Source organism: Cebidichthys violaceus, unplaced genomic scaffold (assembly GCF_023349555.1).
Source record: "Cebidichthys violaceus isolate CVI_PGR_0920_01 unplaced genomic scaffold, fCebVio1.0.p SCAF_1, whole genome shotgun sequence".
Taxonomy (NCBI): domain Eukaryota; kingdom Metazoa; phylum Chordata; class Actinopteri; order Perciformes; family Stichaeidae; genus Cebidichthys; species Cebidichthys violaceus.
The window spans coordinates 3993004-4015260 of NW_027176262.1; the positions used below are offsets into that span (position 1 = coordinate 3993004).

The 22257-nt window shown below is 45.2% G+C and overlaps 2 protein-coding genes across 3 annotated transcripts; one reads left to right on the forward strand and one right to left on the reverse strand.

The window, feature by feature from the left end:
- Positions 1-1899: 1899 nt before the first annotated feature.
- Positions 1900-8592, forward strand: tagln (transgelin). 2 transcript variants are annotated; one of them, XM_068706955.1, is made up of 6 exons: positions 1909-2014; positions 6121-6163; positions 6876-7064; positions 7246-7417; positions 7625-7727; positions 7830-8592. In XM_068706955.1, the coding sequence occupies exons 2-6, from the start codon at positions 6152-6154 to the stop codon at positions 7966-7968; spliced, it is 615 nt and encodes a 204-aa protein (XP_068563056.1). In that variant the 5' UTR covers positions 1909-2014; positions 6121-6151; the 3' UTR covers positions 7969-8592. The 2 variants fall into 2 exon arrangements, with proteins under 2 accessions (XP_068563065.1, XP_068563056.1); XM_068706964.1 differs by lacking the exon at positions 6121-6163 and having other exon boundaries at positions 1900-2014.
- A 910-nt stretch (positions 8593-9502) lies between these two features.
- Positions 9503-21422, reverse strand: pcsk7 (proprotein convertase subtilisin/kexin type 7). The gene is made up of 17 exons (XM_068706976.1): positions 21335-21422; positions 19729-20036; positions 19344-19580; positions 19037-19171; positions 18732-18897; positions 18531-18621; positions 18274-18328; positions 18012-18150; positions 17778-17878; positions 15699-15866; positions 14852-14956; positions 14568-14670; positions 12167-12323; positions 11983-12077; positions 11784-11889; positions 11487-11604; positions 9503-10861 (listed from the first exon to the last, which is right to left on the reverse strand). The coding sequence occupies exons 2-17, from the start codon at positions 19975-19977 to the stop codon at positions 10604-10606; spliced, it is 2283 nt and encodes a 760-aa protein (XP_068563077.1). The 5' UTR covers positions 19978-20036; positions 21335-21422; the 3' UTR covers positions 9503-10603.
- Between the last annotated feature and the right edge of the window lie 835 nt (positions 21423-22257).

Below are 22257 nucleotides of genomic sequence, written 5' to 3' on the forward strand. Positions count from 1 at the left end.
CAGAAGATCACAGCAACTAACTGTAATTAAAGCATTTCTTTTTTTACTGTTATGATGTAAAGTTACATTAAAGTCTTACAGTGTATTTAAACTGCACATGTTTGGTCATAAAGACATTGACTTGTTTCACCTGTATAATAAATAAAACAGTACTACTTTCCACTAAGTCCTGTGTCATAAAGCAAAGTATTTGACAAATTTAAATTTAGTATTGATAATCGTACCTAAAGAAAAGACTGGATGTTTCATTATTTCATTATTATACAGAGGTACCATCTTTCCCCTAAACCATAACCTGTGAGTTAAAAACAAAACCATAAAAAAGTTTTACTGATGTAAAACATCAACATGTTTGTAACTCAGATTCATTAACTGAACCTCATAATGTTAATAGGGAACATAATCCGGGTGGCATTGCATTTCCTTCAAAACATAATTTGAGTATAAATTAGTTAGTAGAAATACATATAGTGCGTACTGTACTCGACTTCATTTCTTTGTTTGCTTTGTTTTCATTGTGGTGTTTTAATTCCTCCCGTAGTTTTCGTCAGAGTCGACTATGAAAGGAGAATTAATCACGTACCTGAAAACACAGCCAGCAAAACACATGACAACGAGTACAAGGCTTTCATCGCCAACGGCCGCTCCGCTGTAATTGATTGTGCACAAACAAACATCTGGCTTGGTTCCTACTTACAGCTGATCGCAGCAGGACTTAATGAGATGACCACAGCCACTAAAAAAAACAGACTCAAAATGTTAAAGACAGATTTTTTTTTCTTGTGATTACAACAGAAGTATCTTGTGATAGCGACCAGGTTGTTTTCCTAATATCACAAAGGAATGACACTGCGAATATAATGCAGATGTTCACCATTTACTTCATGCACACGTGCTTCGTTCACACTGCAAAAGGCCAACGATGCAGGCTTGTGTTTATGGACAGTAAACAAAATGTGTACAAGCCAGAGATTGCAATCTGATTTGTCACTGCTTCGTCTATGAACCCCACGTGTGTGTGTGTGTGTGTGTGTGTGTGTGTGTGTGTGTGTGCGTGTGTGTTTAAGTAAGAGTGGGTACACAGGTGTCGGTCATCTCGAGAGTGTCGGACTGACTTTCCACTGTGAGAATGAAGCCAACTGCAGCTGCAGCAAACGTCTGACACCTCTCACACGCTGCCAAAGAGTGACCGTAATGGAATGAAAAAGTGATGGAAATGTCATGAGTGGTGATGGCGGCAGTGCACACACACACACACACACACACACACACTGGGTGCAGCCACAGAAGAGCAAGGACTTACATGGAGTTATCTGGCTGAATTTACGGTGACTCTGTTACTCCTCCTCGCTCCCACCTCTGTCTCTCTCCTCCTCCCTCTCCTCGTCCTCCCCTTCCCCAAATGCGCAACAACCTGAAAACAAAGAGTCATTTTTGACATACTTCCTTCCCTGCATCTTAACACTGTTTCCCTCTTTTCTCTACAGCTTCTTTGAGTCCCGTCTCTCCTCGCTCCACCTCTACTCCTCCTCTTCCAGCAGCCCAGTCATCCTCTCCCCTCTTTGAACGAGGAGGGATGTGGTGAAGGTATTTGGAGAATTCCTGCCGACCAAACCAACGCCGCCTGGCATGCTTGTCTCTGCTCTCACATGGGAACAGCTCTACCCAAATAAGGCTGGACTTTTGAACTAGACGTAAGCGGACAGACGGGGAGAGGGAGCTGCTGAAAGGCCATGCCCTTTTAAGGATGAAGTTTCCTTTTTTCCCCCCTCCTTCCTCTTTCTTCCTCCTCTTTCTCCTTCACACTCCCTCCTCCTCTCTCTCTCTCTCTCTCTCTCTCTCTCTCTCTTTCGGTAAACTAGTGAAGTCATCTTTCCTCATCTGCTCCTTTTAAGCCGGCCTATTTGAGAGGGAGGTCCCTGCGACGCATATACAAACACTCAGTCAAGCATCCACACTCGACCCCGCACGCTTCACTAGTAGCCAGCAGAGAACTGACCTATTCCTTCACACAGTGAGTATACTTTTATTTTATTCCTCCATGTAGGATGAAGCTTCATGGGACACTTAGTAGGACATGGCTTTATAGACCGCTCAGTCAAGAGTGTTTAAGCCCTCCTGGCTTCCTATATAAAATAAAAAAATGACGCATGTGTTCTTTATCTTCTGGGTTTGAATTTAGAAGTTTTAGTCATTTCAAAATAAGAGCGGCGTGATCAACCAAAGGTCCAAGGAGAGGTCCGTATGCAAATACACTTTGGGATGCATTTGAATAATAGCTGTCACATGTGTGTATATATATCATACCTAAGTTACATTTTGTTTGTGTTGCTGTTGCCTTCCGTGTGGGTGTTGATGTCTGTGAGAATTAGTTTCATGTGATCGATCGAGTGTTATTCACTCGTTCGGTTTTATAATAATCATCTGTTAAAATGACACAAGCTGATTAAGATTTCCACTATAACCTAAGTGTGACTGGTTCAGATATTATTTCAGGGTGAATATATTTTCCAGGATAGGTTGAAGCAGAGAGGTGAGCATATCTCTGTCCGTACTTCTATTTGCACAAGCAAATAATCATCTGCCATACTTGGACAGACCAGTACAGTACAGCTATCAACCACACAGGAGAGGCGAAAATAAGTCAAACGAGAGGATGGGAGGAGTCTGTAAAGTCAGTACGTGTCGGGAGTGGATGTGTGGAAAAATGTGCTGCATGGATGTTGCGATGTAAAAACAAGGTTAAGTAACCAAAAGCCACCAACACGGCGGTATAAGGGGAGAGGAAGAGTGCCAGTAAAGGACTGCTGCTGCTCAGGCTTTAATGCGTTGGACACACCGGTCCCAGGTGTGTCCAACGCCGCTGATTAGACTCAGTCCGGCCTGCAGCCCTGGAGGTAGAAAGCACAACAAACAGACACGCAGAGATACATTCTCATAAATGTCTAACCTCTGTTTAACAAGGTTGTTTTTTTTTAAATAATTGAAAAACTGCTAAAGATGGCAGCACACCCAGCGATTCCAGTAAAAAAAAAAAAAACAGGCCAGAAGTAACATAAGTGAAGTGTACCAGTGGGCAGTTTAGCTTCTGAGCGGCAGATAACACTATCTCCACTGACCAATCATGCGGCAGCACATAAACACAGCAGAACCAACCGCATCCGCGTAACAGAGCGAAGGGGGCTGAAACAGAGTCAGTAGAAATACTTCATCTCAGACGCACAGCAGCTATTGAGTTTGTCAGAAGAAGAAGCAGAACCTGGAAGAGGTCTTTGGCAATTGGCAGCAGTTTCAGAAAACTGCTTACGGTGCTCATAAAAGTCTGGCACATCTGAGCAAAGGCAGCAGATTCATAAACCAGAGCCATGAAACAAAAGAGGATGGAGTTACTGCACAGAACATCAGCTAAGAGAGAGAAAGAGCGTCCTTCAACCCGAGGATGCTTTTAGCTGTTTTACAACCCCGACCTCTATAGCATACAATTATTACAATGACTGTTAACAAGTCCCAGGCAGTTAATAACGTGCCAAATCATTACGCGGCGGTTAGCTAGTTAACTTGTAAGGGAGGCGAGGCCGCATGACGCCAATGTCCTCTCAAGCCGCTGCCACAGGCCTCACACTGGTTTCCTGCTCCGCCGTGAGGATTTACCATGGTAATAGAGAAACAGAGCACAACACAGAGGAGAGAGCTGGATGGATGGAGGGACTAAGGGGATGAAGTCATGTTTGTGGGATACGGCGCTTTAGGACTTTAGAAATGAGCCATGACGGACTTTATTTTCCTTTTTGTATTGTAGTCTTTTCTGCAGGTCTTGACTTTTGTGTAATTGCTCAATCGCTCGTATTATTGAATCGTAGAAGCGTTCCTTGGAAACATTTGATGACCTCCATCTAACTTATTTTTAATGGTTATAATCACTATTGGAAATTGGAATATTGGTAAGAAAAACCTCAGTTCTTCCAGGAGTTTTCTTGAGTGAAAGGGGTCATTGAGTAGTCCGGGGTTCATGAACCCTTTTAGGCCCTGGGTTCACCTAGGAACCCACTGTGGTGGTCAGAGGTTCCTGCAGGAGCCTTTAGGTTGTTGAGGGTTCTTCCAAGAAGATCATCCTAAGGAAAGTTCTAAGGAAGGAACCTTCTATGTAATGTTAAGTTCTCTGAGTACCCAATTGGAAATTTGAGTAATCTAATTATATTTAAAGGGTTTCTTGAAGTTCCTTAGTTACCTTATTGGTTATTTAAAGCACTTTTAGTTTTTACAGTGTAGTAGTGATTTAAAACCACAAATGGTCGTACTAGTACAGTACTAGTAGTTTGTTGTTTTTCATTCTAAATATCAAATATTTTCTATTTCTCATTTATCTGTTGAAATTCTTCAAATGTCACTTAAAATGTAGGTTCAACATGCATGCTTTTGCAAGTTGCAGGGACAGATTTTAGTTGTTGTTGACGCAGTGTTGTACAAGTTGTCAGCTGCAGAGGTACAGTAACTTTAGTACCACCAATACCAGTAATACTTATAGCACTTGTAGAAGGAGTAATTGCAGAAACAGCTGTAGCAAATATATGAAAAGTTAAAGAATTCAATGTAGCGTCCCTTACTTTATACCCATGTTTCTGAAAAGGCAGATTTATAGAGAGAGTTTATAACAACTGGGTCTGACGACGTATTAGAATGCAGTTTACAGAAATTAAGTGAGCACTGCTTCAAATAGCAGTCAGAAGCAGCCAGATAACACAGAAGCTTGTTTGGCAGATAATCCTGAGTTATTGGCTCTGGGCCGGGTCCCAAGTATAACAACAGGTCCCTAGATACACATAAATACCAGAACTAGAGAACAGGCCCTGACGGACTTCCTTGACCTCTGAAAATATTATGTAATGGTTGTCATGCAATGCTCACAAACAGACTAATAATGGACACAAGGGAGAAATAGTGTGTCTCTTCTCTTCTCAAGACATTAGAAGGCAGTGAGTTCATGCGGTTGACATAACTTCTATTTCTTTCCCGACAAAGAGCGTAATGTGTGATTTAAAAATTGTGGTCCACAGAGTAGTTTATGAGGCGAAGAACTAGAGGCCAATGGAAAAAAAAAAGACAGGTTACCAGAAAAACATGACTCTGTGATAATGATTATATAATGACGTATGTCGGTGGGAATAACAAGCGGGTATGTGTGTGTGTGTGTGTGTGTGTGTGTGTGTGTGTGTGTGTGTGTGTGTGTGTGTGTCCCAGGAAGAAGGAAACACAGACATATGAAGATAAAATATAGTATCTGAACTTGTGGTTGTATGTAAGTGAGCGTGTTGCCCAGCATGTGTGTTTGGTTTCTTGCGGCCTAGAAAAGCACCGCAGGCAAGGCAAAGAATATTACACATGGTTGGTGGTAAAACTCTGCGGACACTCTGGGCAGGAATCCATTAATGCAGACATGCAGTAGATCTACTTGCAGCCGTGGAACAAGTACACAAGTGCTTTGTTTAGCGTTACCACAAGGTCAGAAATACTGCACTGCTGTTAAACCCTGTGTGATGAATGGTACTTTACTTACTGAAATCAGACTCTCATTCGATCGTTTCCAGCTGCAGCAGTCAGACGCTTTCGTGAAAAAGTTTGGAATTATAGGCAACTTCCTGCTAAATCAATTTAAAAAGTGAGCGTTGTGATTAAACCTTTGTATCTATGGTTTTAAGGATTCACGTGCCCTTATCAGTTGAAGAATTGTATGGAGAGGAGAAAGGAAGGAAGGAAGGAAAGAAGGATGTAAGGGAGCAATGGAGGAAAGAAGTAAGGAAAAGGAAAATAGAAGAAAGAATTAAGTAGGGAAAGGAGAAAGAACGTTAGCTTCAGTTTGTATATCGTCAGTATTATGAGACAGATTTACTTAAAACATCTTGGCCCATCTTGACATTCCGTCACTTGCAGTGAATTAATTCTGCCAGCTGGAGAAAAAAAAATCCTGTGACCGATCGAAAAACATTTTGCCAATTGTTCGTGAAATACATTTTATTGTTGCCCTCGGGTCACAACATTTCCCCGTGCTGTTCCAGAGATGAGCCTCCTCCAGTCAACTCCTGGGTTTGAACCTTTTAACACTTGAACTTTGAACCTCCCCAGGAACAGGAAGTTGAAGCGACCTGACATCAAGATGGCAACAAAGGTTGGATGGTTGCAGAAAGCACTTTGATATGGGGTTTTGCACTTGGCTGTCGGCCCAAAGGCAATATAGAGGCATAAGACAAAAAAATAAATAAAATGCTGGCAATGATATATGTGTTGAGACAGAGTGTGTGTTTGTGTAAAAGGAAATAAATATGCAAATGCTGATATAGAGCTCCCATTGTACACCACTTTGCCTCGGACACAGGTCCTGATGGGGCTAAATGGTGTGTATTAGGAGACGCAACGCTGTTACCGCCACTGTTCTGGGAAAAGGTGTTCAAATTAAGTGCCGAGCCTACGCTTATATACACGCTTTTGACTTGCATGTCCTACATTGTATTACATATTATATACAGTATGGTATATGTAAGGAGTATCTGAGTGTGTTTGTAAGTATATATTCAAGCTAGATGATTTGCTCAGCGATGCATGTTGGTGCAACAGTGCTGCGATGTGAATATTTGTTTGTATCGCCTTAAAAACAACAATTTTTGGACAAAAAAGTGCAAGAAAACAGTAAGTTTGTAAAATCTATATCTTGTCATAAGTACACTCTCTGCTTTGAATCCTCAAGATGGCAGAAAAGGATGATTCCAGTGAAGATATAACTGCGGATCATCACATTTACTCAGCTCTCACCCTTTTTTTTTTCGTGACTCTTTGACTCGCTCCTTAATTCCTTCCCTTCCTCCATTTCGCGCTCTCTTTAGGGAGTCGGCATGGCTAACAAAGGTCCCGCCTTCGGCATGAGCCGGCACGTTCAGGATAAGATCGACAGCAAGTACGACCCTGAGCTGGAGCAGATTCTGGTGGAGTGGATCAGCCGCCAGTGTGGCTCCGGTGTGGGAAAGCCAGAGGCCGGAAAAATGGGCTTCCAGGCCTGGCTGAAGGACGGATGTGTGAGTTCCACACGTTTGATTACTTTTTTTCTCTTCTAGATGTTATGTCAAAAAAGCTGGTGTCAAAATACATCTTCAATTTCATAAATCAGCCCCTAAATTCAGACTAATAAACTTTGCTATGAGATCCATTCATACCCTTCTTCCCCTTCTCCTCTACCTCCCATCTGGTCTTCCCCAGGTCCTGAGTGAACTGATCAACAGTCTGTTCACCGGAGACAAACCTGTGAAGAAGATCCAGAGCTCGACCGCGGCCTTCAAACAGATGGAGCAGATCTCCCAGTTCCTCAACGCTTCGGAGAAGTACGGCGTCACCAAGACCGACATGTTCCAGACCGTGGACCTTTGGGAAGGTGAGGCGGGGTTTCATGGGAGAAGACAAAAAAACCTGGCTTGAGATTAAGCACTTTTGCATTTTTACAAGTTTGCGCTGTAGAGTAAAAAGTGCTTGGATATGTCAATTTGGAAGTTTCAAAATGTGAGTGATGCTGGAGTTGATAATCCTTGCTGTGTGTGTGTGTGTGTGTGTGTGTGTGTGTGTGTGTGTGTGTGGGGGGCAGGTAAGGATCTGGCGGCGGTGCAGAGGACCCTGTCAGCTCTGGGCAGCTTGGCCTTCACTAAGGATGAAGGCACATACAACGGAGACCCCAACTGGTTCTTCAAGTGGGTCCAATACATGACATGTCAACCACTTTATCTACTCCAATTAGAATAAGTGAACACTGCAGTTTTAGCTCTATTAATTCAGTGACGTTCTTTTTGCAGGAAATCCATGGAGAACAAGCGGGACTTCAGCGACGACCAGCTGAAGGCGGGCAAAAACGTGATCGGTCTACAGATGGGGTCAAATAAGGGGGCCTCTCAGGAGGGCATGAGCTATGGAAGATCCCGACAGATCCTGTAGAAACCACTGAGCCACAGATACCCAAAAACCTCTTCAGCCCCTTAAACCCTTCTTAGAGCCTGTAAGCGTCTAACGTCATCATAAAACATATGCTTTAGAAATGTACTACTTTTGAACAATAACCCCCCCCCCCCCCCCCATACTTCCCTGGTCTTGACACTTGCCCCGAGCCCCTTATGTTTACCCTTGCACTGGGGATCGTCACAGAGCTCACCGTGCTTAGTCCTCCCCACTGCAGAGAGGACCAGTACAACGTTTGTAGTCTTAAGTGTAGTAAAGTAACCATGAAACCGAGCAATGCCTTGGAAGTAAAAACAAGATGACAATGTGCCCTAACTGACCACTGTCTCGTCTCTGATACACAATAAATAAATGTCTGAAATATGGCCTTTTACTTCTTAGATTTTTAGTAACATTTGTTCTGGATTCTGACACAAATATCAATCTGTGTTTACGTCATTTACAGAAGGATTTTCTTTTTCCAAACTACCATTACATCCCTACATTTACAATATTGTTCCTCGTTAATAGTTCTTATCTAACCACTTCCCACAATGCTACGCCTGCTGTATCAGCGCCAATATTTTTGTACATTGTCTTATTAAATAATGACTTTGAAATACATTTCTGAATTGACTTTGTGATTTTTTTTTTTTTTGGTAATTCAGTTTGACCTTTCTGGGAAATAAGAAAATTGAGACACACACACCATTCGCCAGATTTTTCTTTTACTACCATGGAAGTGTGTCTTAAAACAACATGAAAATGGTGGCAGAATCCACAGTGTAAAGATGCTTCTCTTTCACTGGAGTTGAGCTAAGAAAGCGTCTCTTCAGAGACAGGAGTAACTACAGAAACCAATAAGCTCTTGATGCCCGAGCACGTTACCATTGTTTTAATGCAGACTTGACAACATGTGAACTATCCTTAAACGTTGGAGAATGCGTTTCATTGCAGTTTAGCGTTACGCCAGTTTGGTGGCTACATGTGTTCCAAAACGGTCAAAGCTAGCCTTATTAATACCGTTTTGTTGTGTTAAATTAATTTAACTTATTTTTGTTTGATGTTTGGTGTGATGTGAGGGATGGCATTGTTGATACGTCACCGTCAATACTTTGATTTAAGACCAAATATTTGCAAATCGGATGACGCTCCCATTAACTTCAGCTTTATTTAGCGCAAATGTTAGCATGCTAACAGGCTAAGCTAATATGAACATGGTAAACATTTACAGTTTATCTGCTTCACATCATCAGGCTAAAATATGTGTGTTAGCAAAATCTGTGTGTTGGCTAGTATAGATACTAGCTATATTGTTAGTTAGCATGCTAGCGATAGCATTTAGCTTAAGTAAAGGAGCTATTTAGCTTAGCTGGATAATATAGGTCTTGTTAAACTCTTCAGATACATTTCTTTCTACTGCACGCATACAGAATCTTCTATTTTTCATACCACAATATGTCACAATAACATAATATCAGAGTGAATATCAGTGATTTTGTGTGTAAATGAGTTTTAAAAACCACATCAACAGTCAAAGATAATCCATCAATCTTTATTATTATCATTCAGATCACCTGTGACTTGCACAGCAAACACAGTTTCCACCTTCAATCCAAACACTCCTTCCCATTAAAAAATTAGAACTCTTTAATACATTTTTACAAAACACTTCGTATAAATCATTTAACACGCTTGATATATTTATCTGTACAGCAGGCACACGTTGTGTATATATTACACTTCATAAAAAAATACATATACAAATCCCACACTTGAAAAAAAATCCCACTTCAAGTTTTTTAAAACAATTTTTTTTTTTATCAGTAGTTGGTTGATAACCCACAGATAACGACCCCCAGACTTAAAGATCAAATACATCAAACGACACCTCAGAAAATAAATGTAGTTTGTATAAAAAACAAACAATCAGCAGTATTCTTGGAACCTCATATTTGAGGACACTTTGTCATGGAAGACCACTCATGTCACACACACACACACACACACACACACACACACACACACACTCATGTCACACACACTCACACACTCACTCTGCAAATTCGTACCTTCCTGCAGTGCAAATCACATTTTTTTCTCTCTTGGTATAATGACTTCTCAGGTGTTCGTAAAGTACATCCCACCAATCTGTGAGCTCAGTTCTTCTCTGTGTACAAATCTCGACACAGACAAGCCGGGACATTAAACCCTGTTAAGGCCTTCCAGTTCATGCCTGACCCTTAATCCGGCCCAAACCTAACCCTGATTGGAAACTTTATCCCCGGTACTGACAGAAACAACCCCGCTTTAGAGGGTTGTCTTCACGTTCTCTTTCCTCATGAGGACATTTGTTCGGGGCACATGTGTACAAGAACACACACACACACACACACACACACACACACACACACACACACACACACACACACACACACACACACACCTTTCAATAAAAGGCCATGTGTTTGGGACAAATAATCCACTCTTCAGTCAAGTATATCTTGCAATTCCCCCCCCCACACACACACACCACCACCACAGAGAAAGGTGACGGGGAGGAGAGGGTGAGAGCCTGAGACGTCCCGTGAGCAAAGACAGCAAAAGGTTTCAGACCCATCACCTGGCTCAAGTGCTATGTCGCCAACCGCTCCCCATTCAAAAGCAGCACTTTGGCTTCGGAGTCCAACACTGCATGCAGCTCCTCCCCCGAGTCATGCTTCTCCTCCTCCACGTCCTCCTCCGCCAACGCGTCCTCCACTCCTCTCCCTCGGCGCCCTCCCCGCCTCCTGCACAGGCAGAGGAGGTCCCTGAGGTCCAGGTGGGCCAGTGTGACCTCCAGTGTGTAGTACAGGGACCAGAAGAGAGCAAAGCAGCCCAGCAACAGCAGGAACTGGAGGGGGGGGGGGGGGGGGGGGGTAAAGGAGGTAAATCACAAGGAAGTGAAAGTTAAATTGATCACTAAGTGGAAGTTTTAGTATTCCTTCCTGGTTTAGGGTCAGCGTGGATCTTTTACTGAATGCTTATGGGATTAATTAGCATGTTTGCTAAAAGGTAAGCACAATGCACATTAACGCTTCTTCAACAATGGATGGTGCAAATTCTACAATTAACATCACAAATTCACTTTTAACACAGTAACCAATGTCAGATTCACCTCCTGAGTGAAGGTTTTTTTCCCACCACAAATAGTAACCGGCAGGCAGGATTTCCTGCTAGCCGGCGTCCCTCCCTTAACTTCCACAGATCTAATAATTATGTTCAGGGTTCAGGCTTCCAATGTGGTTTAGGTCTGCCAATTGTCAAGAAATGTGTCTGTTCTTGGATAATACCTCCATTCAACATACCTCAACTCTGCATTTAGTGGCAATTTTGCCTCGTTTAGAGTAAGTAGAGATTTTTGAATTACCTAGAAATGGTGATTTTCTAGAAAAGGGGTGAGCAAGCAGTCTGGTTTTTCCACTGAACAATATATAAGAGAAGACAGAAAGTTTAAAGAGAGACAGTGAACCGTTTACCTTGAGGTTGTTGGAGGTGAAGGGGCTGACGATCTCTGGGGGGATGTCCAGGCCTGGAGGGCAGGGCAGAGAGAAGTTGCTGTCCAGATACCTGCCACTCATAGCCTCCTCCACCAGCCTGTCAATCAACACGCAGAACACATATTTACTCATCTTCCACGTCCGTCAAAAACACCGAGACAATCGTTGCATCACTGCCAGTCCTCAAAACCAGAACTAACACACCGAGATGGAAACCACAAGCATTCAGCGACTCAGATGAGCTCAACACTGTCCAGACGGCTGCGGAGGTCTTACCTCCGTCGGTCCTGGACCTCGCTGGGGGTCATAGAGGAACCATACAGGGTCAGCTGCCACTGCTTCAACACTCCCGACGCTGCACACTGCGCGATAGTCCTCTCTTCTACAACGACAACAACACAAGCAATGACGAAAATTACAACTGGAATTTTCCCCCATTCCCCTCCCAGTCGCTTGTGTCGGTGCGAGATCTTACTGTGGTCGGAGATCTTCAGGGTGTACTGGCCTTCAGCTCTCTCCCCCCAGCAGCGCACGGTGGAGAAAGTCCAGTCCTGGTAGCCTGACGGGTCTCTAAGAGCCAAACAGAAGAGAGAATACTTCAATCAAACCGCACTCAAAAACGTAATGTTAATTCAGGTTCTACGCGCTGGGGTTCATACCTGTCGATGGCGCGGCGTGCCCCGATGACCGACGCCATACCGCTGGGGCAGACCAGCGTGATCTCCACGCTGCCGCGGCAAGGGTGGTTTACGGTCACGGTGACGGCCACGTGCTCCAGCGTCTCCATCCCGGAGTGTCTGAGGTCAGCGGCGGAGACTGAGGCAGAGGAGGGGAGCAGCTTAGTGAGCGAAAACAGCAGAGAGCGTTTCTGCACCATTTCCTGGGTCGATGAGGGAAGTCACCGGCCCGTAAACGGGAACGTCCGACACATACACATTATATATATATATATATAACAAATAAAAATAAAAACATGAAGAATATGTGAAATATGAATATGCAATCACTTTGAATGATCTAACAAGGTTTCTGCAGGGTTCACGAGTTGAATTTAAGACTTTTTTTAGTTGCACAAAGAATACAATTTAATACCCGTCTAACAACTATACCTGTCATAGTTAGACAAGTATGGAAAACCAGTGGGCATGAGATGGATATGGATAATAATTGTTAGATTATACATATATGGTTATATACATAATACACTTAAAATATGGTAATAGTAGAACTTAATGTGTTACCGTTATCTTATTTTTACATGACTGTGTTACACCCCTCCTACAGTAATGTCAGCTGGGCGAGTCTGAGAGGGTTGTGAACTGGGATAAATAGTAAAATCTGGTTAAATTGAATCCTCCGTCAGACTCTCCATCTGTCGTTCTCTCTTTGAAGCAGCAGTCGTCCTGCCCCCCCTCCCCCCCTCCCCCCTGCTCTGTAAGTGAGCCTCGGAGCTCTCTGACCATGTAGGGCCGCACGCATCCTCAGGGGCAGGGAGGGACGACGAGGGACGAGGAGAGTAAACAGAGGTGAGGAATGAAAAGTGTCGGGGGACAGATGTAGAGAAAGAGGGGGGAGGAGGGAGGAGGGAGGAGGGGAGAGACGGTAAGGAGACGGAGGCAAGTGGAGGAGAGGCGCTGAGAGGGCGAGTGAAGGGGGCAAAAAGAGAACTGGCAGATTTTGCTCTTTCAGCTGACTTCTCATCCAGAGTCTTTAAAGAAAGATCAAGTGAATAAACGTCCTCCTTCAGAGCGTTTGTATCAGTAATAAACTCCAAACTATTTTCCAGGGAACTGGAGGACCTGTCTATGCTCAGAGATGAGAGGGTGAACACATGGCAACGTGTGGGAACATACTCTCTGCTCTGCACGAACCACATACGTCTGTTTCCTAAATCCTGCATGAGGTTCACATGAGATAAATATACAAATATATATATATATATATATATATATATATATATATAGAGTATATGTGGAAATGTACAAAAATCATTTTTGGGGGTGGGGGCAAATTTATTAGGGTGGGCCGTTCCAATAAATTGAATATGTGATCATAAAGCATGCTTTGATAACAAGACAGGAGAGATTGAGTGCTCAGTGACTGGAGCTGTACATTCAGTTCTCTCTCTCTCTCTCTCTCTCTCTCTCTCTCTCTCTCTCTCTCTCTCTCTCTCTCCTGTCGAGTGTGCATCGTTTTTTATAAAAACAACTGTGACACACTGGATCCACAGACTCACGGGGATGTGACCGCTTTCATCGGTCACCGCGAGCTTAACATAAACGTGTGTGTGTGTGTGTGTGTGTGTGTGTGTGTGTGTGTGACCGTGTTCATGTGTGCATCCGCCAAAACATAGAAACTACAACAACAACAAACACCGCTGAGCAGCGTGACCGGCAGACGTGTGGGATTTGACCAAGACGGATTGAACAGAGGAATTAAATGTGTTGTATAGTAGATTTTCTGAAACTTTTTTTAAATTTAAAAAGTACGGACAAAGCAACTTTTTGCTTTGTCCTGAAGAAAGTCCTGTTGCTTACACACACACACACACACACACACACACACACACACACACACACAGTGCTCCTGACCACAACGAGGCCATAAAAGAGGGAAGATATAGATGGAGTGAGCAGAGGAACAGAGACGAGGGAGCTGGAAAAGTTTCTGCTCCAGTGAGGTCACCGTGAGCATGTTTGAAAAAGTGTGTGAGGGATTAAAGAGAACCGATCGTATTATACACAGACGGTCCAATGTGACGGATTCAGAGATGCGAGAAAAAAAAAAAGGAAGAAAAGCTACCGAGAGGAGTCGTGAAATACAGACTGACTGGGAAGAAAAGGGAGGAATCTGGGAAAAATCTCACCCAGTATTTCACTGTGTACGCAGGAACTCACAAACAAGAGAACATTACCTAATATGGAGAGGCAGACCGACTGAGGAGCAGACAGGGAGGGAAGGAGGGAGGGAGGGAGGGAGTCAGCTACGTAGCGCAGTGAGTAAATTCAACAAGCAGCTGTTCAATACAGAGCTGAGAGGGAGTGCGGGAGGAGGAGTTACCTTTCCAGGTTCGGACCAGCTCGTCTGGATAATTCGGAACGGGCGATTCCTCCTTCATCACTGAACTCTGATAGGACACGAGAAACGGCACCGACTCCCACACCTGAGAGGGAGGAGGGAGACAAGTTAGGGCCCCGTGGTGACTTATGGTGGGAAGAATAAAATCACGTTTGTAATTCACTTAAACGTGAAAATAGCTCGTGGTTGCAGCCCTGTGTGTGTGTGTGTGTGTGTGTGTGTGTGTGTGTGTGTGTGTGTGTGTGTGTGTGTGTGTGTGCGCACACCTTGGCAGCGTTGACGAGTCTCCACGCATTGAGCACACCGAAGCCGTGCTGGTGGCTGTGGTGGAAACCGGCTCCGTTCACCCTCCAGTCTGCACTGCTGTCACACTGATGGGACAAATAAAAAAACGCTGTTACCTTTGGTACAGAGGCAGGCCGACACGTTATCAATTCCTCAGTAATAATCACTCACTGCTGTCTCTCTCCACGGCTTAGGAAAGGTGCAAAACCACTAACTTAAGTTAGCTTTCTATCAGTGTCATTGTAAATTGCATGTATTTAGGTTCTGGACTGTTTGTTGGGGGAAAACAAGCAAATTCAATAGATTTGAAGATGTTACCGAAGCCTCTGAAACTCTAACTTCCAAATATATTAATTGTAATTTCAAAGAAAATTCATCAACTTATCAGGAACAGGTATGTTAATTATTAACTGTCTAACCGACAATAAGAATTTTGACTGTCAGCTAAACAGTGAAAAGAAATATATATATATAAAAAATAAGAGTTGTTGCTAACTTCAGGCCTAAAGCCAAAACCTCAAAATTAGCATCCCTCATCGGGAAAAATACACAGCAGATGTATCATAAAGATAAATGTTAGATTCCTGTCAAAGGTACCCTGTATATTGACCAGTAGTGGCGCTATGGAGCAAAGTGGGCGATTTCAATATGTTATGAGGAAGGGAAATGCATTAAATAGGTTTTGACCTCAAGGATATATATATATATATATATATATATATATATATATATATATATATATATATATATATATACACACACACACACACACACACACACACACACACACAATGCATTTGGGTGAGAAACACAAACATAACTTAATACCTTGGTGGCGGTGAAGGTGATGATGTGCTGCACGTCCCTCCAGCTGAGACAGCGACGCACCTGCAGCATGAGGGCCACCATTCCCGCCGCCAGCGGGGCCGCGGCGGACGTGCCGGTGTGGCCCTCGGTGCAGCCGGTCCCCTTCCGCATGGACCAGTCCGACGTCACCTGCGGAGACGAGACAAAGATGGGCTGACCCCCGAGACACGAAAAACACGGGAGACTCGCAGCTCTGGCAGGAGGCCAAACACAAACTGGCAAACGGGGACGGATGAGCAGAGCACATCCAACAGTAACTATGCTCTGCACCTAAACTACTAGCACAGAACACTTCATCAAGTGCCACAGAGCGACATATTTACTGCAGGAGGCCAGTGTGTGTGTGTGTGTGTGTGTGTGTGTGTGTGTGTGTGTGTGTCTCCAGCTAATGGAAAACACGAGGACTGCGTGACAAGGGTTTCAAGCCCTGAGGAGGTCCAGCTTTGTAAAGGCATGACAGGATGTAAAGAGAAGAAGAACACAGAGCATCCATTACAATGAAGAGAGGTAAAGTGAAAATGTATATATGCAGAGAATGGACATGTAGGGGAGTCTGAAGTCCTGACAGTGGTCGACTTAAACAAAGGATTAATAGAGAGGATTAACTTTACGAGCAAGTAGGGGGGAAAAAAAAACAAAAAAAGGGACTAACATGCTATTTATGAACAGGTTTGTCGGTGAGATCAAAATCCACCCATTTATAAGGCGCACAAGTGCAATCATGTCCACCTCAGCTGGTGCCCTCATTAGTGACAGCCGGTCTGACAGCAGGATCACAGCGATGTGGGCCGAGGAGGCATTCCCAGCGCTCTGTGTTTACATGCGGACGACATGCGGGGCTCCCCACCGAACAGCTGTTCGAGCCGCGTAGAAGGTCCATGTTCATCCGGAGCAGCTGTCCATGTGGTGAGAGTCTACAGGCGTCATCAGAAGACAACCCTCTGCACCTCTACACGCAGAGACATTTTTGTCCACCACATCCACATGTCTCGTTGTAATCCATTAGAGACGCTGGATCTCTTCAGGTGAATAGAGATCTAGTAAATGCAGAATGTATATAACCCTGTGTCGTGTTTTTGGTTAGCCACAGCTTTTCTTTCGGGCTTTCGTAATCAAGAATCAGATGAATCAGCCTCTAGGGTTTGAAAAACAAGATGCGGAAGTTCATCATGAGACGGAGTTTCCCCGTTTTGCGACATTTTCCGGGCTTTTTCCAGACTCACTGTGATAAAATGCGTGAGTGAAGACAGCTGTTCCTCAGAACAGTGGGCAGTGTTTGGTACACACTTGAGCCTGTGAGTATACTGCGGTCAGTGGTGGATCAGCTAAGCTCTCGCAGCCCAGGCGATGACCCCCCCCCCCCCCCCCCCCAAACCGTAAATAGAACAGCATCAAATAGAGGCCAGCGGCTTCGCTGGGCCCAGACTCCCGTCATCATCCGTCATCGTTTCTGGTGAAAACGGTCTCTGCTCCTCTCTTTCAAACATTTCTCACAATCACAACACTGAATTTTAGATAAACCATCTCACACGTCATGTTGGTATCTACAGAAGGTTTCAGCGCTTGAAACCGTTGTGCTTTTAATAAACTAACGCCAATGTTTGATACAACTCTCTACATGGACTGAAACCGGGAAATCTGATTCCTGAGACTGACAGCAAGTCCTGCAGCCCTTTATTGGACCTTTGTGTGTTCATTTATCTGCTCAGGTGTGACGAGCAGCTCACACAGATAAAAATGATTATGAGCATTTTTAGTTACGACTGTGACTGAGCCTCATGTGTCATAAATAAAGATGGACAGGTAGAGAAAAAAAAGGCAAAAAAAAAAGAGATGATTTTTTTGAACTTGGAGTCGCGTGTTATTGACTTCCTGCTTTCCTGTTGTTCCTTATGCCGCTTCTCATCCATTCTCTGGCCTAGTCATCTTGTGTGTGAGTGAGTGAGTGAGTGAGTGAGTGAGTGAGTGAGTGAGTGAGTGAGTGAGTGAGTGAGAGTGTGTGTGTGTGTGTGTGTGTGTGTGTGCTCCGGTAGGACCTACAATGCTCCTCAGGTTGCTTTTCCCGCTGCTGAAAGTGACAGCCAGCATGGACGCACACTCTTCAGCGTAGAAGGGCATCATGCCTTGCTCATCGACCGCTCCTGCAAAAAACACACACACACACACACACACACACACACACACACACACACACACACAATTATTTATGACCCGAGGCACACATGTGTCCACACCCCAAACACAAGTGAGCACTCACAGGCCCGAGAGCCTTACCGATTGTGATGGTGTAGATGGAGTTGGCGTAGCCGTCGTAGTTGCAGTTGTCATTGTGTTGACCGCCGTTGCCACTGGCTACCACAAAGATGCTGCCGAAGCCCTGTCTGCCTGCGATCACCCCGTGCTGCAGCGCCGCCTGTGATCAACAGAGCGAAGATTGTACTTTTTGTGCTCACAGTTTCTCTACATGCAGAACTGATGTGTTGCAGTGTAGCGCCCTCTGCAGGACAGAGTCACGGCTCCACACTCTTGCTCTTACCTTGCCCAGGGGATGGGGTCCATCCACCGTGTGTCCGTCGTCATCTGGACCCCAACTATAGGAGACACGAGTCTCGATCAGAATCCAAGCAAGACTTGGTACAACAGCGCGATACATTCTGGCATTAAAACTATGATCGCATAGTCAAATATTGACCCTTAACAACCACAAACACTTAAAGGCATTAAAAGCCGGTACGTCAACAAAGGTTGTCAAAGGTAAACAACGTACAGGACCAGAGAGTATCGGTTCGTTACCTGCAGCTGTAGATGTCGTTGACCTGGTAGTGCTTGTTGAAGGCTATGGCCTCCAGCCTGTCTGTCAGCGGGCCGTCCAGCACTCTGATGCCTGAACAAAAACCAAGAGAGAGAGATGTGTGACAACGCACATTCACCCAAAGTCTCAGCGGTTCTGAGAGTCCCGGGACACTCGTGTTTAGAATTGCAGTCTGTCTGTACCTGCCACCTTGCTGCCGTAGGCCACGCCCACGGCACAGAAGCTGTTGTTGGGAACGGCCGCGATCTCTCCGGCACACCGCGTCCCGTGGTGGTTGTCGCTGTGGACGTCTGGGTGAGGCATGGGGTCCGGGTCGTTGGAGTTCAGGTCGTAACTGCCCTCTGGACTCTGAGAGGGTTGGGGAAAAAAAAATAAAAAATTGTGAATGGAAAAGGAATTGCTGGTCAAGCTTCCAAAACAGCTTTACGGTTTTCAAAACAGCGGGACACACGGTTCATCACCAGAACAACTGTCGGTTTGGACTCACATAGTTGGGCTGGATGTCCTGGTGGGTGTGCTCCACCCCGTCGTCTACCACCACCACCGTGACTCCTCGGCCAGTGATGTTGCGCTCCCACACCCCTGTTACGTTGATGTCCATTCCCTCATTGAGGTGATTGTGCTGCAAGAACAAGAAGAGGGTGAGGTAAAAGGAGAGAAAGCCTTCCTCCCGCCTCTTCGTCGCAGTGTCTAAAGTTCATTTGAGGCACTAATTTAAAGTAAGCCGGACTTACTGGACAACTAGTGATTGAGCAAGATGAAAACAAAAGACACACAAGAGTCCCGATTCTCACCAGGTGCCACTGTTTGGGGTAATTGGGATCGTTGAAGGCCATGGACCTCTTGGAGCGGCTCAGCACTCTCTCCTGGGAGTGCCACAGGACATGAGGGTGGGCGGCCAGGACGTCTCCAGGCCGGACACTCTTGCTCCAAATAGCAAACACAGATCCAGGCGTGACGGAGCACAGCAAGTAGTGACCTTCTAGCTCTCCGATCTGGCCGTGGTTCTTCAGCCCGGCCTGCTCCGCTACCTGGGACCAAGGCAACGTTACAACAGATTAGACTGTAGCCTTGCTGAATTCAGTTTTATTTGAAGATGTCAGATCAGAGAAACGAAGCCCCGAGTTCCTAAATAAAGATCTGAACGTATCGGCTGAGAGTGTTTCGTGAAGCATTTACCCCGTTGGCTATCGCATCCAGGTGCACAGAGCTCTGTTCGCCATCGCCCCCCTCACGATGTGTGCCCGATTGGAGCCGGACGGCCCAGGACTGACCGAGGCCGCAGGAGAGTGAGGGCCAGGGCGAGGGGGGAGAGAAGGCGGAGGAGGGATTGGATGGGGAAACGGGGGGCAGCAGGGTCAGAAGCAAGAGGACACAGGAGGAGAGGACGAGAAGGAGCAGGAACGTGGGGAAATAGGGCGGCAGCATGGCAGCGGAGGGTGAGACGCGGGGTCGACCAGGCGAGCCCTCCTCATCTGAACAGCAAGCTGGAGACGGAGACAAGACGGACGGGGGAGAAAAGGAGTTAGTCGCGAGGGCGGTGAGAACCAGCGGCTGGTTGCTCGCCGTCCGTGTGCTGCATTCAGAGGCCACTTATTAGATTCACAGTGTCGCGCTAACTGGACACCAGTTCATAGCGCTGTGGCAGCAGCACATCAGCTTAACACGCTGCGGTTACATCAGCGGTCCTGTGAAGAGGCTCTAACAGATGAATGCTATTTTATTAGCACTGTCAGGCTAGAAAATTAAATAATCAAACGCAGACAGATACCTCTGAGTTCAAGTGAGGCGCCTCATCCTGGTTTTGACATCTAGATGGAACGTAACATGCGGCTGGATTAACCTGTTGTGTGTGTGTGTGTGTGTGTGTGTGTGTGTGTGTGTGTGTGTGTGTGTGTGTGTGTGTGTGTGTGTGTGTAGTCGGTCACTCCCAAGCAGTGTGTGAATAGGTATGAATGTTAGACAGTTATATAGGCCGGCTGTGATCCCGCCTGGATTACAGATATTAAATAGTGACAATGCCATGAACCTAACTCGGACATGTATTGTTATGGACACTAAATGGAAAAAGGGGAAATAATAATATTAGAAGAGAAGTCATGTAGCTAGATGTCACAACAACCACACACACACACACACACACACACACACACACACACACACACACACAGTCAGTCAGGAGCTACAGTAAGATTCAAACATGTGACCAATTGACATGTTTTCAGAGTAACAAAAGAAAGTAATACAAGAAAGACCCAACGCCCAACTTCCCCAAACGTCCTGGAGCAAAACACTACACCCCCATGTCAGCTGATGTGTAGCCAAATATTTGTCTGCGACCACGTTATAAACGACATATAACAAACACGTGACATCAGATGGTGTTGTCAACAGACCCCCACCCCCCTCTTCACACGACGTTAACATCGACAACAGTAGCTCAGAGTTTAAGAATATTCAGCTGCTTATATTTAGCGTCCTTTAGTGTGACACGTGGTGAAAACAGGAATATAGTAAATTATATGTCTGTTGGTTAAACCACCCGATGTGAGCTAACATGCTAAGCTCCCCGGCAGGCTAAGCTAGCACTCACACAGTTTCGCTGATTGTTTATTTTGTTTTGTTGTGAATCCCAGCAGGGTCAGCTAACGCTAGCTCGTTTGGGCAGCTAGCTCAGGGTTAGGACATTTAATGAATTGCCTTGCGACTCGTGACAGTCGCACGTTACAGCTACGGCAACTCAGCGCGATCAAACACTTTTATACAAGTTAAAATGACATCGTACCTTTCCACCGAGCTCGTGTTGCATCTGTCCCTTTCTGTGGAATTTCTGAATAATAGTGAGCTCGTCATCTCGTTTCCGGGCTACGCACGAGTCACAAACCCAACAAAACGTAAAACGTCATACAGTTTGCTGCGCATGCGTCACCTGATATGGTCCAGAGTCATAGCGGCGGACAGGTGCTGTGGTCTCAATACAACCAGTGAATTAAAGCGCGTGTGTGCGTGCGCGTGCGTGTGTGCGTGGCTCCACAATGGCTTAAATATGACCAGGAATCACATTTTAAGGTGTCTTATTGTGAAGTTTTTGAAGCCTTGGTATTAACTATAATTATTTCCCAACATCAGTGAGTTCTAAGTTAGTTTCCATGGTGAATGTTTACATTACATTACATTACAGTCATTTAGCAGACGCTTTTATCCAAAGCGACTTACAATAAGTGCATTCAACATTGGTAATCAAAAGAACTACTAGTCACCAGAAGTCATAAGTACATTTCCTTTTCCAAACAAGCATCTAAGAGCATGAAGCAGAGCATAACTCAGAGCCAAAGTACAGGGCAGAAACAAGAAAAACAGTTAGTGCTATAAGTAATACGAATACAATAAGTGCAACAAGCTAGTATGAAAACAATAAGTGCTGAGTGGAAGGCTCAGGGTAGCACTTCCTGAAGAGGTGGGTTTTCAGCCTGCGCCGAAAGATGGGCAGCAACTCCGCTGTCCTGACGTCAGTGGGAAGTTCATTCCACCACTGTGGGGCCAGGACAGAAAACAGCCGTGACCGGGTCGATCGGCCGCCAGGACCTCTGAGCGACGGGGCGACCGATCGCCCCGAGGCAGCAGAGCCAAGTGGTCGGGCGGGGGTGTAAGGCTTGACCGTGGCCTGGAGATAGGAAGGAGCTGTTCCTTTCACTGCCCTGTAGGCTA

Bases quoted from the DNA above. Each gene is read 5' to 3' on its own strand.
- pcsk7 (XM_068706976.1), bottom strand. From the start codon at position 19,977: ATGCTGCCGCCCTATTTCCCCACGTTCCTGCTCCTTCTCGTCCTCTCC. The intron at 17,879-18,011 runs GTAAGGCTCTCG...TGTTTTTTGCAG, and splicing joins CATCTACACCATCACAATCG to GAGCGGTCGATGAGCAAGGC. The intron at 15,867-17,777 runs GTAGGTCCTACC...TCGTCTCCGCAG, and splicing joins AAAGCAACCTGAGGAGCATT to GTGACGTCGGACTGGTCCAT.
- tagln (XM_068706955.1), top strand. The intron at 7,065-7,245 runs GTGAGTTCCACA...GGTCTTCCCCAG, and splicing joins CCTGGCTGAAGGACGGATGT to GTCCTGAGTGAACTGATCAA. The intron at 7,728-7,829 runs GTGGGTCCAATA...TTCTTTTTGCAG, and splicing joins GACCCCAACTGGTTCTTCAA to GAAATCCATGGAGAACAAGC.